This window comes from Apiospora kogelbergensis (genome assembly GCF_038363985.1).
Source record: "Apiospora kogelbergensis strain CBS 113332 chromosome Unknown utg000005l_segment0_segment0, whole genome shotgun sequence".
In the NCBI taxonomy this organism is placed as follows: domain Eukaryota; kingdom Fungi; phylum Ascomycota; class Sordariomycetes; order Amphisphaeriales; family Apiosporaceae; genus Apiospora; species Apiospora kogelbergensis.
Genome location: NW_027117422.1, coordinates 5,364,939 through 5,379,231, shown reverse-complemented (window position 1 = coordinate 5,379,231; position 14,293 = coordinate 5,364,939). Strand labels below are relative to the sequence as shown.

The 14,293-nt window shown below is 52.7% G+C and overlaps 6 protein-coding genes across 6 annotated transcripts; 4 read left to right on the top strand and 2 right to left on the bottom strand.

The window, feature by feature from the left end:
- Positions 1-987: 987 nt before the first annotated feature.
- On the top strand, positions 988-2,827 carry PG998_008396 (uncharacterized protein; the record flags this gene model as incomplete). The annotated part of the gene is made up of 2 exons (XM_066875212.1): positions 988-1,375; positions 1,473-2,827. The coding sequence occupies 2 exons, from the start codon at positions 988-990 to the stop codon at positions 2,825-2,827; spliced, it is 1,743 nt and encodes a 580-aa protein (XP_066731157.1).
- A 1,100-nt stretch (positions 2,828-3,927) lies between these two features.
- PG998_008395 (uncharacterized protein) lies at positions 3,928-4,929 on the top strand (the record flags this gene model as incomplete). The annotated part of the gene is made up of 2 exons (XM_066875211.1): positions 3,928-4,160; positions 4,224-4,929. The coding sequence occupies 2 exons, from the start codon at positions 3,928-3,930 to the stop codon at positions 4,927-4,929; spliced, it is 939 nt and encodes a 312-aa protein (XP_066731156.1).
- A 566-nt stretch (positions 4,930-5,495) lies between these two features.
- Positions 5,496-6,789, top strand: PG998_008394 (Short chain dehydrogenase atnD; the record flags this gene model as incomplete). The annotated part of the gene is made up of 3 exons (XM_066875210.1): positions 5,496-6,139; positions 6,261-6,539; positions 6,669-6,789. Coding segments are annotated over 3 exons (1,044 nt in total), but the record flags the coding sequence as incomplete, so codon positions are not given.
- Positions 6,790-7,391: 602 nt separating this feature from the next.
- PG998_008393 (thioredoxin) lies at positions 7,392-8,322 on the bottom strand (the record flags this gene model as incomplete). Its single annotated transcript, XM_066875209.1, has 2 exons — positions 7,392-8,177; positions 8,275-8,322. 2 exons carry the CDS (start codon positions 8,320-8,322, stop codon positions 7,392-7,394), a joined length of 834 nt encoding a protein of 277 aa, XP_066731154.1.
- Positions 8,323-9,504: 1,182 nt separating this feature from the next.
- On the top strand, positions 9,505-11,184 carry PG998_008392 (uncharacterized protein; the record flags this gene model as incomplete). The annotated part of the gene is made up of 1 exon (XM_066875208.1): positions 9,505-11,184. One exon carries the CDS (start codon positions 9,505-9,507, stop codon positions 11,182-11,184), a length of 1,680 nt encoding a protein of 559 aa, XP_066731153.1.
- A 453-nt stretch (positions 11,185-11,637) lies between these two features.
- Positions 11,638-11,817, bottom strand: PG998_008391 (uncharacterized protein; the record flags this gene model as incomplete). Its single annotated transcript, XM_066875207.1, has 1 exon — positions 11,638-11,817. The coding sequence occupies one exon, from the start codon at positions 11,815-11,817 to the stop codon at positions 11,638-11,640; it is 180 nt and encodes a 59-aa protein (XP_066731152.1).
- Between the last annotated feature and the right edge of the window lie 2,476 nt (positions 11,818-14,293).

The following is a 14,293-nucleotide window of genomic DNA, read 5'->3' as shown; positions in this document are numbered from 1 at the left end:
TCAAAGTGCTAAGCAATTGAGAAACGGGGACTATTCTGGGGTCGCGCTAATAGACGATCGCAGTAAGCCACCGGCGAACCAAATACAGCCAATGAAATCGACGCATTGCAGTCGAGCCCATGGCGGCAATCTATATCACTGGGTCGAGGATATATAAATAACTATGCGGCTGCCTAGGGAAACGGGCTCTATTACTGTAATATCTCAGCAGAACCACAGGGTGGGCGGGCAACAATGCCGATCGTTTCCTATCATCTGTACACGCCTGCAAAGGATTCGGTTCAAATGATGACTGTACCTGGTCTAATTGCATCCTCCTTGCCAATTTTCTTTCCAAAATGGCGACGAAACGTATGCATAGCCTCCGTTCGTCGCATCTATTAATCGATGCAGCGGCGAAGCCCAATTGACAACACATGTGCCCGGTCGCGATGAAAGGTGAAGAGTTTCTAGAAGGATTGCCGCTAATTTGAACAACAGGCAGAGGTCGAATGTTTTAGCGGATGTTGACGCCCCGCACTCAACCCATTGCAGTGCACAGCACAGGGGGACTGTGTTCCGAAGACTCGGGCCTACAGCGCAGTATTATTTGTTGTACATTTATTGAGTTGCATTGCCGAATTTACTGAACTTCAGAAAGGTCTTTGTTGTTTCCATCGTGACTTGCGATGGCAAAGATGTGTTTGTTTTGGTAAAGCTGCCTTCTTAGACCGGCTACTTGCATATACGAGTCCCCATCAGTCAGCATGCATGTCGCGAAGTGTCGGACATCGGCGCTGTTCAAGCCAAGCTGTCAACAGCGCCGCTCAGAGCACTCGCTGGGCAGTGATTTGCTTATCGTGCACGTTGGACCACGTTTGACCTCAAACAACTTGAGTCAATCCCACTCTCAAAACCAATAGTCGGACACGTCTCGGCATAGACGCGCCGGCGGATGAATGTTGCGTTATCAACATTCTTTTTGTTTTCGTCAATTGATGCGCCAACATGGCTTGGTCCTACTCATTCGCCGAGATTAGCGACGCTGAGAAACACGCCCGGCGCCTGTCACTGGATAGCTACGGCCTCTATGCCCAGCTTTCCACCCTTGTGCCCGTTGCCGTCGCTCTGATTGTAAGGCTCGCGGTCTGGTTGTCTACACGAGAGGCGCCTCGGAGTATCGCGTACGATGTAGTGCCAACTTCGCCAGGGGCCAAGTACATTAGAGAGAGCACCGCCTCGGGCTCCATGGCCCGCGTCTGGCGCCGCATTGCCTGGTATCTTGAAGATGACGTCTACTTCGCTGGTGTAAGCTGGGGTCGAAGAGACCAACTCATCTTTGGAGGTCTTTGGGCACTCTGGCTTGTGTTTCTGTGCTTCATTGGCACCGGCCATGGTACGTGGAAGAATCGGGCTGTAGGATCAGCCCCACCGTACCCCTTCTTTCCTACTGCCCATCTTGCCCACAGAGAGACGGTTAACATTTCGAACAGACTACAACCACTTGACCAAGAAGTTTGCCGCCATTGCGTGTTCTCAATTCCCCATCCAGTACCTGCTGTCTTTGAAGTACCTGAATCCTGTCGCCTATGCCTTCCGCTCTTCCCATGAAGAACTCAACCGGTGGCATCGGACCCTGGGCCGCATCGTCTACTTCCTTCTCGCTGCACATGCCGTACTTTACTCCAACAAGTTCGTTCAGATGGGAGTTGTCCAGAAGATGAGTACCAATGCGACTGTGTTGCTAGGCTTGGTCGGCATTATCAGCATGACGCTTCTGAACACGACGGCATTGGCTGTGGTGCGCGAGTATTCGTACCGAGTCTTCTTTGTGACCCATCTTGTGGTTGCATTGACCTTGCCTGTTGTCATATTCTTCCATGTGCACCACGCGAGGCTGTACATGATCGAAGCTTTGGTGGTGATAGTGGTGGACATCGGCGTCCGCAAGTTCTACACCGTCACTGCGCACGCCTTAGTACAGTCGATTCCGGGCACAAATCTTGTCAAAATCACCGCCACAGTGATGCCCGATATGGCAGTGCAGTTCAAGGAAAGCCCTGGTGCGCATGCCTATGTGAATGTTCCCCCGCCATCGCGCCCAAGTACCAATCCGCTTTCGCCGTCCAACTTGGCATTCGAGTCCATTTACAGTCCATTTACTGTTGCCGGGGTCAACGAAGACTCGAGCGAACTCACCCTCGTTGCGCGTCAGCACCGGGGACCCATGACGCAGAACTTCGGAAGACTCGCCAGCTTGGGCACAGCTAATACGAGAGTTCCTATATGCATCGAGGGACCTTACGGCGCCGCGAGACACTTTCCGCAATTCATTGGCTTCAAGTTCGACCGGGTGCTTCTCTTCGCTGGTGGGGTTGGTGCAACGTTCACACTACCTATTTACCATTACCTCAACCGGGAGCATCCGTTGACCCGCACCGAGATGATCTGGGCAGTCCGAGAACCGGGCGAAGCCACTTGGCCAACCTCTGAGCTGGAGAAGAGCATCATGGACGATGAACGGGTTCATATCTACCTGACTGGGAATGACCTCGAGCTGGATAGCAACAACGGCCGTGCTAACAGCTCAAGCGGCGCCGACGGCGAGATCGAATTGGACAATATGCACATGGATCGCAGACGCGTCAACCACGCTGCTGTTAGCAGCTACAGACGACCTGATCTGAAAAAGATTGTTGATGATACTTTTAGGCAAGGTATTGAAGACAGAGTGGCCATATTGGTGTGCGGGCCAGATGCTATGGCTCGGGAACTGCGTGGACACGTGGGTGCGTGGGCGAAAAAGGGGAGAGACATATGGTGGCATAATGAAGGGTTTACCTGGTAATGCCCGACAACTTCAACTGCAACCTGCGAAGAACACGAGTAATATTAATAGATTAGGCGCGTTTGGCTGCTGCAATCACATTAGCGCATCTGTTTAAACGGGCTGATGATATCAATACCACTTGTTACAAGGATGTCCATCTTCCAAGCTCTTATAGGTCGTAGCTAAACACCGTTAAGCCCGCGACTTTTTTCAATTCCGTCCAGCGTCTGTGGCTGGAAACTTACAACATTCCACAACATAGACAAGTTCATCATAGTATGCGTTGATGACATCTAAAAACCTCGGACCTGCATCAGGCTATTGGTGATCTGCTATACACAATTCCAATGAGAATTGATAACGTCTACCGTGATGTCTTTCCAATTCGTTGACTCCAGGAAGGTAGGGCGGAATGAACGACGGCTAATTCGGTCGCATGTTAGTAAGTCGACTCCCCTCGACCTTGTCGCTTGTCAATATGCATGCAATGTCCTTAAGCTATCAAGATTGAAGCAGAGCACCGTTAAACAAAATTCGTCGCTTATTGCCAGCGATAGAGTCCTGAAATGCTAACACTAAGAGCCGAATTCAAGTGAAGGGCAAGAACGCTGGGAAGGCACTTCCATCTAGGAAACGACACCCTGGATCGACTCCGGTGAAGCGTATCTTGACCTTGCCCGCTCCCACTGGAAGTGCAGACCCCAGACTCATGGTGTACGGCGAAACGAGGATACTGGAACTGATCAGTCTGTACTGGTCCGACCTCTCGTCCGTCTCGTTTCCTCACGAATTAACTCCCGAGTCGCGACCTCTGATTCATCAATGTAATGGCGCGCTGATCTCCATATGCCACGCATAGTCGTGCTGACGATGCTTCAGGGTTCACATTCGTATCTGAAGCTCTGTACCCGCCACAGTTCTGTCAGAAATATGATTTGGTTGATACGTTATGGTTCCGTCTGGCCCTTGAGGATGAAGCATGTGAGTTGAGTACGCTCTAAATAAATGAGATGAGTAAAGTATTTACTGATGTGTGATCAGATTGCCATCTTATGCTGGCCATGTCAGCATCTATGGCATCTTTTAGTCTAGGCGAATCTCGTTTAACTCCTCTCACCATGTCCCATATGGCCAAAGCCTACCAGATCATCAACAAGAGGCTCTCGGGCCCCGAAGCCTTGTCTGATAGCTCGATTGCCGTGGTCACGTCACTGGCCATGCACGAGGACTTGCACCAGCAACAGTCCACTTCAATGGTTCATTTCCAAGGCCTGCGACGTATGATCGAACTACGGGGCGGCATGGCGCATTTGTTCGACGTCAATCGCCACGTTGGCCAGAAGATTTGGAGGTATGATTCTCTGTCCAAGCATGAGGTTGCGAGCATAGTAGTGAACTAAGTCGAAGTTTTCAGATTGGACGTCGAGTTCGCACTCCATACCGGATCAGACATTCACTTCCGCCGTGATGCTCTCCCGAAAAGCATTTTGCTAGATGGCCTCCGAAGAGCCCGAGGGAGCGGCGAAAGATGCCATATACTTCAATGGTTTCGCGACACCTCTACGGGCCTCCTCGATATCGCCATGGACGTGATAGACTTCACGGACTTTTTGAATGCTCGCTCTATTGGCAACAAACTATTCGCCTTGGACTACACTGACGCCCTCTTGGTTCTCACCGGGTCGCTGCTCCAAGTATCGCCGGTGGCGAGAAAGCTCACAGAAGGTCGCGATGATCTTGTGCACAAGTCACTACTGACGTACATGGTAACATTTCGACCAGAATACGGGCGTCGCCTAGCGAAATATGACCTCTTGGGTAGGGGATTGAGATCCAGCACCCAAGCGTTCATGCCCAGCACCGTTGCGGACTACGAGTTCCTACTCTGGTGCTTGTTCTGCGGGGGCATCCAGGTCTTTGACGAAACCGAGGATGCGGAGTGGTTGTCATCAATGGTGAAGCGTGCTTGCAAGCACCTCGGCCTTCGAATATGGACAGAGGCCCGCCAGATACTGCGTAAACTCGCATGGATCCCTTCGATCCACGACAAAGCTGGCGAGAATCTATGGAACTTGCTTGGGAAAAGGCAGCTGCTAGGAACTTCCGAGATATCCTGGTAACTCATAATTGAGCTTTAAGCCTTCTAACAATGAACTGTTTGGGTACGACCCAATACGTGGAAATGATATAATAGACGTTGGTGGACCCCTTCGCGCCGCCCATCTCACATCATGTCCCGATTAGGAAGTCAATCTCTGATTGGTCAGATGACTTCTTCGGCGACGAAAGTGGAGATGATCCCGCGATGATGTTTTACATTACACAGCTCATATTGTCGATGTGCCAATCGACTTTACTCTACTTGTAGTAGCATTAATCGTTCTCACGGGGTTAACGGAAATTGATTGCCTCTTTACTCGCGATGGGTGTCCTAATGTCTTCCCACCATTTCCTACCAGCGCTGCTTATTGGCTCTAGCAGGATGAGTTCTGTTTCACGACATCCACCTCCCAGCGACGAAACTCGGCATGTTGGCGGATATAATGCAGACACGAGTTGAGAATCAGCTACTTAAGTTGATTCATTCCTTGCCCAAATCTTCACCATTTTCTTCTAGTTTTTCAGTTTCCTAGATCTCTTTCTCATGTTCCCAATTTGTTGTAACCTATGGTCGACATACTCTTAGCTCACCAACCTATTCATCACTATCGTCACCATGTCTATGTGGGAGATCTTTAAAGAGCAATGGGCCACCCTACCCCTCCCCGTCTCGCATGAGCTCTGCTCTGGCAAGACCTACATCGTGACCGGGAGCAACATCGGCCTGGGCCTCGAGACAGCCAAGCACCTCGTCCGCGCCTCGGCAGGCCGCGTCATCCTGGCCGTCCGGTCTACCACCTCGGGCGAGCGGGCGCGGCGAGAAATCGAAACCGAGACGGACCGAGAGGGCGTCGCCGAGGTCTGGACCCTCGACCTGGCCTCATACGACTCGGTCCGGGCGTTCGCAAAGCGCGCGGTGGACGAGCTCGATCGCCTCGACGCCCTCGTCGAGAACGCGGCCGTCTATCTGGACCAGTGGACGACCGTGGTGTCGGCCGGGGTGAAGGAGGAGGAGACCTCGGTCGTCGTCAATGACATATCGACGACCCTGCTGGGCCTGCTGCTGCTGCCTAAGCTTGCGGACACAGCGAGGCGCTTCCCCAACAGCAATCCCCGCTTGGTGTTCGTGACCAGCGCCCTGGGATTTTCCGTTCGTGAAGATCTATACGCCATCAAAGACAATGTTCTTGACGGCCTGAATGATCCGAAAAAGGCGATCATGCGAAACCGGTAAATAATCAGTCGTTCCGACTCCCTGCCTCCATAATTAGCTACTTTCGTAGCTCTTACCCCTATTCCTGCCACAACTACGAGTACCGAATGATCTAATAATTTGTGCTATGTCCTGCAGATATGCCCTGTCGAAGCTAGTGCAGGTCCCAATAGTCCACAGGCTTGCACGCCTGTACCCGCCGGAGAAGACAGGCGTCGTCATCAATATGGTAAACCCAGGCCTCTGCAAGACTGGCCTCACTCGATATTCCACATGGTACTACCAGCTCTACATCGACATCATCCGGGTGCTCATGAGGGCGAGGACGGCCGAGGCGGGTAGCCGAACGGTGCTCTATGGTGTCGCTGCCGGAGAAGAGACGCACGGGAAGTACCTGTCAGGATGCGAGATTAAGGAGTAAGTCTTCACCCCAAAAAGACCTTTCTGATCATTCTCTCCACCTATTCATTTCGTCTCATCATATTCTGTTATGATCCAAGGTAGATGGGTGTGAACGAATGCTGACTGTGCCGTGTGGCGGTGAAGGGAATGGGTTCCAGATTGGATCACCGACGAGGACGGGAAGCGCATAGATGACCAGATCTGGAAAGAGCTGGTCGCTCGATTGGAAGAGATAGAACCAGGCTGCATCCGGAAGTTTTCTTGAAGTTCAAACTTAACCATCTTGGGTTGTTGACTCCATGCTCCCTCACTTGCTTTCTATCCCGTCACATTTCGGCTATTCATTTCCTCGCTGCCCCTGACTTGAACATGCCCATAACAAGATTTATGCCACTGAAGAGAATGTCTTTTAGTTGGAATTCAGCTGGAATGGGGATCCTTCATAAATTATACAAAATAAAGTTGCAAAATACTCGGTTTCTTGTAGGATAAAATGCCATAGCCCCCTTTAGTTTAGCCAACTTTGGCAGTTCTCTCGCCCATAACAGCAGTAACAGGTCACATAAAGATCTAGTTCTGACGAAAGGAGGAGGTGTGAGTCTATGGCTTAATTGCACATAGTCAATTAGCCGCACAATCCTTGCGCAGTGCATTATGACTCTGTGATGTTTTCCCATGGCTTGATTCCTGCAGATGGGACAAGGACTATCCTGGCGACCAAGGACCGACTGGGCAAACAAGTCTGGGCGTCTAGTTTGCTCGTTTTTTTCTAGAAGCAATCTGGAAAACATGATGTAGGCCGAACAAACTTTGAATAAGTAGATATCAAGTACAGGGATGGAAGGGGAAAACAACAGAGAACCCTGGTTAGCTACACGAGGAGCCTGTACAGGTAGAAGCAGTGCCCGGGCCGTCGCCCTTGCCTGACGACGTCGGATCTTGCTCTGCCCCCTGTGTCTCTCCGCCTTCCTTGGCCTTGACGATGGCTTCCAGAAAGGCCTGCTCATCCTCCGCCCCGTCGATGACATGCGTCCCCTGCAAGACGAAACGGGGGACCCCCTTCATCTGTCCCTCCTCCCTTGCCCACCGCGCCTCCTCGTCCACCTCGTGGCCCCCCTCGCCACTCTCCAGCCAGGCCAGTATCGCCTCGCGCTGACCCAGCCCCGTCTCTTCCGCCAGACCCGCCAACATGGCACGGCTCGTGATGTCAGCATCGCCCTCGAAGAAATCGCGAAAGAGCTGCATGACCACCCGATCCTGTAACCCTGCCTTCTTGTCTCCTCCCTTTGACTCCTTTGACGACTCCTCCTCCTTGCGCCCCGCGAGCGCGATCAGCCGGTGCGCGTCGCGCGTGCTGCCGAACTTGCCCTCAAAGCTGAACGCGATGCCGTGCTGCCGCCCCTTGGCCGCGAGCTGCTCCCGCAGGTGACGGCCCTTCGCTTCCAGTTCTGCTGGGTCGCTATCGCCGCCGCCGCGTTGGATTAACTTCTGTGCGTGTCGCTCCGCCCAGGGCACCCCCGGCACGCCGACCGGCGCTGACGGCTCCAGGTAGAAGGCGTGCCAGACGATGCGGAAGGTGTCGTGGCGGCCGCCCGGGTAGACTTTCTGGTACAGGGCCACGGCTCTGTCCAGGCGGATCTTGCCCATGTAGCACTACAGGCTCTAGTCAGCATCGCAGCTTCTTCTTTTCCCGTTATGTTACCTCTCGCATGCGTAGACTGTTTGCTTCCTGGCTTGCATGAATACTTACCCAGGGGCATACCGGATCCGATGTGATGTCGATGGTGATGATTGTCATGTTGAATAAGCAGCTCGGCGGCGCAAAATAGACAGTACTAGATAGATGACAATATGAATTCAGAAGTCAAAGTTGCACTGCTGCTGGCTATTTGAGCAATACGTTGTTGCCTAGGATGCTGAGAAAGTCTCCGAGGTCATTCCTCCGAACACCGATGTTCAAGCAGCGCTACAACGATAACTAGGGAAAACCAATACGATACTGGCCTACTATCAATCTAACGAAATTCATAGTCACTTGCACAGACGTTATGCTTAGTTATCTGTCAAATTTGATATATCAGAAGCCCCTGAAAAACGAGACAGCCGGAGAGTGCGCCGTCGAGGTGATCAGTATTAGTGGACGGAATCAGCAATTGAACCACTGTAAGATGCAGGCAGGAGCGGCAGTGTGGGGGGCAGGCACAGACAGAGCTGCTCCTTCAGGTTCGATTGATCAATCAAACAGCATCGACCTCGTTTTCAATCGGTAGGTTCTTCAGGTGAAAGTATCGATACAAGCTGCTTTCCAGAACACCATCCTCCTTTGACTGAATGCTGTGTATCCGATCAAGACAAGCCTTGGATAGACGATAGAAGATTGAAGATTGAAGGGTGGCACAGCATCGAGCTAGAAACGTCCGTGCACTGCCGTCGTTGGATCGTTGCAGAATTACTGCAGACACTCCTGGGCCGACCTCGATCCAATTGGACTGGACTTGGGCTCGTTGTCGCGTCTGCCTGGCGCTTGGTTTGGTAGGAACAAGGCCGCCTTTGTGTCCCCGGCCACGACTTCGAAACAAGACAACAACAAGGTCATCATCATCGTCATTATTTGGTTCATCTGGCCGTGCTACACAGCATTGGTGGCTTGTGACGCCTACTATTTCGGTATCGTCACCATTGTCTCGCCGCCCGAATTGGAACTTGACCGCTGCAACGAGCCGTTGCCACTTCCATCTTGACTTGGCTGGCTGCTCAAGTCGCCCATCACCTCAAAAGTCTAACCAACCCCGGTGTCTGGGCTGGTTTGGGGGGGACTTTCTTGCGAGTTTTTAGAGCCCAGGTTATCTAGGGTTTGAACACTATGCAATAGCGGCCCTCCCTTCAAATCCGGTTACACAGCATTCGCGGCGTCTCTTCCATACCTGCGTTTCCTCTCTTGACCCTTTCTCGGGCACCGGATATCCCTTCCGCCCTCGCCATGACAGCAACGACGCTGAAGTGGGTGCCGCTGCCGGCCTTTGGAAATGGCATTCCCGCCTTGATCGTCTCACTCAATTTCGGCACCAACACATACAAACTGCATGTGTCCGATCTAGCCAATGTCTGGACCGAGTCTCTAGACCGAAAGGCTATTTTTGCCCGAAGCATCCAGGAGGATACCAGCATCGATCTCACCGAAGGCCCTGATCAGATGACCATCCTGCTCGACTACCTCCAGGCTGCCTTTGACACGTCAAGTCCGCAGCACCATCATACCAAGCTCACCTTGGAAGCCGCCCCGGAAGGAGGGCTTGTGCTACTCATCACCTGTACCCTCCCAGGCGGCCTGAAACCACTGATTTGGCCTGTCAATCTCACCAGGCAGTCGCCCGCCTCACTCACTTCGGAGCTTGTACTTCCCCTGATCCAGTCACAGCACGCACGGGCTCATGAGATTGAAGATTTGATGACTGCGCTTCGACAAAAGGATGCTATTATCGATAAGCTGATAGACAAGCTTGATGCTATGGGTACAGGGCTAGAAGACGTCTTCAACGCCTTGCCCGGGAAGCGCAGGGTATCGCGAGCGACAGCGGATGCCAAAATTAGCGGCCTTGCTCCATTTGATAGGTCGAAATGGAGACTGGACATGTCCCAAGGTACTCCGGCTTCTAGTGATACCGCATCACTTGTTCAAGATGTTCTCGGAGGTCCTAATGCCATCCATATGAAGGATGTTGGGATCCGCGCGTCGGATAACTTGGACGACTGGTGGGACCACATGGGGCCAGGACCCGTGACAGCACTTGCTCGTGAATCCACGGAAACCGCAAAGGAAGAAGAAAAGACTCAGACACAGCAGAGACCCGGCACTCCCACGGATGACGATGATGACTTCGAGGTTCAAGTCACGCCTTCCAGGAGGAGGCAACAACTTGATACAATAGAAAACAATGGTACTACAGAGGGCGATGGATCTGATGCCGGCCCAAGCAATTCCCTTGCGCTACGCAAGGAGGCGAAGAAGCCCCCGCCGCGAAAGTTAGGCACGATAGGCAGCAGAGGAGCCTCTCAACACCCTCGATCGTCGCCAGGCGCCACCGCAGTAGACAATGATGATACAGCATCGGAATCTGATGCCGAGCCGGTGAAACCATCGCCAAAGAGAGGACCAGCCAAGAAGATTGGGATGATCGGAAGGAAGCGAGAAGCAACACCACAGGTTGTCAAGTCGCCCACCCCGCCTCCGCCGCAACCGTCACGTCAAGATGATGATGATGCGACAGAATCGGATGACGGCTCCAAGAAAGCGAAGTCACCCCCACCCCCTTCACTGCCCAAACCGGCTCCTTCCCCACGGAAAAAGGGCGGGCTCGGCATGATAGGGGGTAAAGCCAAGTCAGCAACTACTGGAAAGACGCGGTCGCCTTCTCTAGATCAGGACAGCAGTACCACGACAGCAAGCGCAACCAAGCCCAAGGCTGGTCGGCTGGGAATGATTGGCAGGCGTCGTCAAGACGAGCAAGCACAACAGAGCAGCTCAAAGCACGCAGGGCAAGAATTATCCGAAGAAGAAGAGACAGAGGAGCAGGTAGCCGAGCGTAGGCGAGTGGAGCTAGCGAAGGAGCTGGAGCGAAAGGCCGCGGCAGCGCCCGCTAAGAAGAAGCGAAGGTTCTGATCATGCCCATATAGTCAATCTCCCGCCAGCTACGAACATCTCGAACCGCACAGTTGCATGTAGCTATGGCTAATTCAATCCATTACATCTCGTACTTGACTATTCGTCCTAGAGCCATAATGATGACAACGAACATTATTATTCTACACCCCCTACTGGGGGTCATAGCTACGATATGCCGCCTCCCTATTCCCGCATGGGATGCGGCCGCCCGCCGGGTCGGGCTTACAGCAGCCCATTACTCTACGGGAACTTGAGAGAGTCAAGATCAATCGTCGCCTCAATAGGCGAATGCCACGGACGGGGCGAGGTCTCTTAAGGGTAAGCCTGAGGTTACACAGATAGCGTTTGCCTACAGCCAAAAGCCCCCTTTCGGCATCTATCAACGCCATGAGAGGCAAGGTGCCGCCCGATGATGCTGGGAGCTGCAAGGGATAAAGGAGATCTGAGGCATCACATCGCGATGGAAATGGGGGGGACGCTGTCATACACGGCGCCCACAACGTTGTTGTAAACTGCCGTGCTAGGTGACACGATGTAGTCGTGATGTCGCTGGGGAGGGGGGACGTACGAATAGTGGCCACAGGTGAGCTCCCTCCAGTTCTCTCCCACCCCCGTCCAAACGCGCGTCATGGTTGGGAGCTGTCTCGGGGGGACACAGCAGCATTCCTCACTCACTTACTGGCATCAAGAAGGAGGGCTGCGGGCGGTGGGGATGGCAGGCAGGTAACCTGTACTATGCATCTAGATGACCGGCTCACCGCATTTGATACAGCCTTTCGAGGGGTTCAAACGGCAACGACGACATAATTGTCTACATGTCGCGGCCCTGTCGGGGTATTCCATTGTTCTCTGCAGCACCACCCTCGCCGCCCCCTTTTCTTGTTACCTACCTACCTGTCACCCTGAATTGGCACTCAGGTCACATGCGTCGGTACCACCTACATAAATCCCCTCGTCGTCATTTTCCAGTGACCGTTTGAAGGCTCGCCAATGGCCTGCCCACTCATACATACATACATACAGATCGTCACCGCCATCTTGTTCAGCTCACTGAGAGGCACCCGTAAAGATGGAAACCAGAGCGATGCCGTTTCCCGTACTGCAGAAAGTGCCGTACGTGCGGGTCTCCTAACGAAAGCGATACGAGGATTATCGTTGGGATGACTCTTTTTTTCTTTCCCCCCTTTACTTTCCGTTTGATCAAGAGCAGCAAAACAAGGGAGGAATTGGACAGATACAAACGCGACCAAGCGGGCTAAAGAAGCTGAAATCGCAAAGTAGCACGGAAATGCCACACCACGCGACACGCCACGTGGGTACCACCACCTATCTGGTTTCTCCTTGTAGCTTGTTGGTGATACGATGTCCGCCTTGAATGGAACGAAAGTGGCTTTTGCGACTATCTGGATGGATACCCTTGTTTTCTTGAATCAATACTTTCAGCCTCCAGATAAGGTGTTCATTAGTAGTAGTAGCCTCTAATAGACCATCCAGCGTTTCTCGACGACTGCATGGCCGGCGGAGTTGGGGTGGCGCAAGGTTGGGCGTTTGGCTGGCTGGCTGTTCGACAGCATCTTCAGGCGCCGCCCGGAGACTTGCTGCTTTATTTCATTAGCTTGAGCCAGACCATTTCTGCAGTAAACACTATTCCTTTTGTTTACATCGCCGCCCCAGCCAACGAACAATATCAGATCCAAGGTTCGATGCCACACACGGCGCCTCTTACCTCGTATTACTGAGCACCACAAGTAGCTTGCATGCCCATGGCCAACCAGCAGCTATATCTATTAGACTTGGCAACCAAGGACAAGAATACACACGATGAAAAAGAAAAACGCAGCTAGATATGCGTGGAGACATTTTCGGTTCCCTGGCGATTCCGTCTTCTCACTAGTCAAATGGACCGTACAGTAAGTACAGAGGTACATGCATGCACGCCTGTGGTAACACCTAACGAGGCGTCATGGGTACATAGAGTTGCCTGCCGCGGCACCCTTCTTTGATGAAGGCATTAGCGGCAGAGCGGCTTGGCAGCAGCCTTTCCCCGGTCAAAGGGAGGGACAACGAGATGATATTAGCAGTTGATCTGCCTGCTACGCCGGCCGACAGGCGTGCCTCATAATCTACTTGCTGTACGTAGCTACATGTACAAGTGTGGAGAGGAAAGGTCGAACGGCGTGTAAGCAACTTCCAGCCCTCAGTAGAGCAGTTGTTCCATAGATGGAGGGCGGCCAGGGAGATCGATCGAGAGAGGCGAAAATTGCTGCGCCGTGTGTGTTTCTTTCGGGATTTGGCACTTTACCTCGGGCCGAGCCACCATCATGAACATGGCGGCTGACATGAAGAAAAGGACCATTCAGCTACAGAATTCGACCGAAAGTCGGGACCGAGATTGGGGGACCAGGGGGAGGGCGACCTAGTTAGGATATGATTGGCGGGCGGGATGGGGGAGATGGGCTCACTCACTTGTCACTATCATGAGCAGGCTTGTAGGGTACTGAATAGGGCAGTACCTTGTTGGAGAAGATAAGCCCGGCGTTCCATTCGACGAGGACAGGCTATGAGGCCAGCCACTTGAGTTGCTCGAGCCAAAGAGAATAGAGAACCCAGCGATCGATATCTCCTTTCCCCGCAGCCACCCCAGCTTCCGACAACGCCATCGCCTCTTACTTGTTTGTGCACGAGGCACGTCGTATACGCGGGAGCGTTGACAAGTTCGCTCTTAGGCTTGCATAAGTGCCTGTACCTATATCCTGACTTGGCCTGGTCTGGTGCATAGAAAAGCGGGAGAGAAAAGGGGGAGTCAGTAGGTAGTAGGTAGGCATGCCCCCTTGTAAATAGGGAAGGGTTCCTGCGCTGCGTCAATCAACTGTGCCCCCGGAAGACGGAAGGGCAGAAGGCAGGGATGCAGCCAAAGTGTTTCCAGCCACACGCGCAGTACAAGCCGTCTTAACAATGACGCCAGGGTCTTCAACCCATCCACCCCGGTTTCAAAGGAAGACAGTGATCGACAAGGTAGAGGAATGGAATACGGTTGGTCGCTTCACGGTATCGTATGTTGTTAATAACGCTTCTTTATAAGTTTCATCTAAAGAAACAAAAGGAC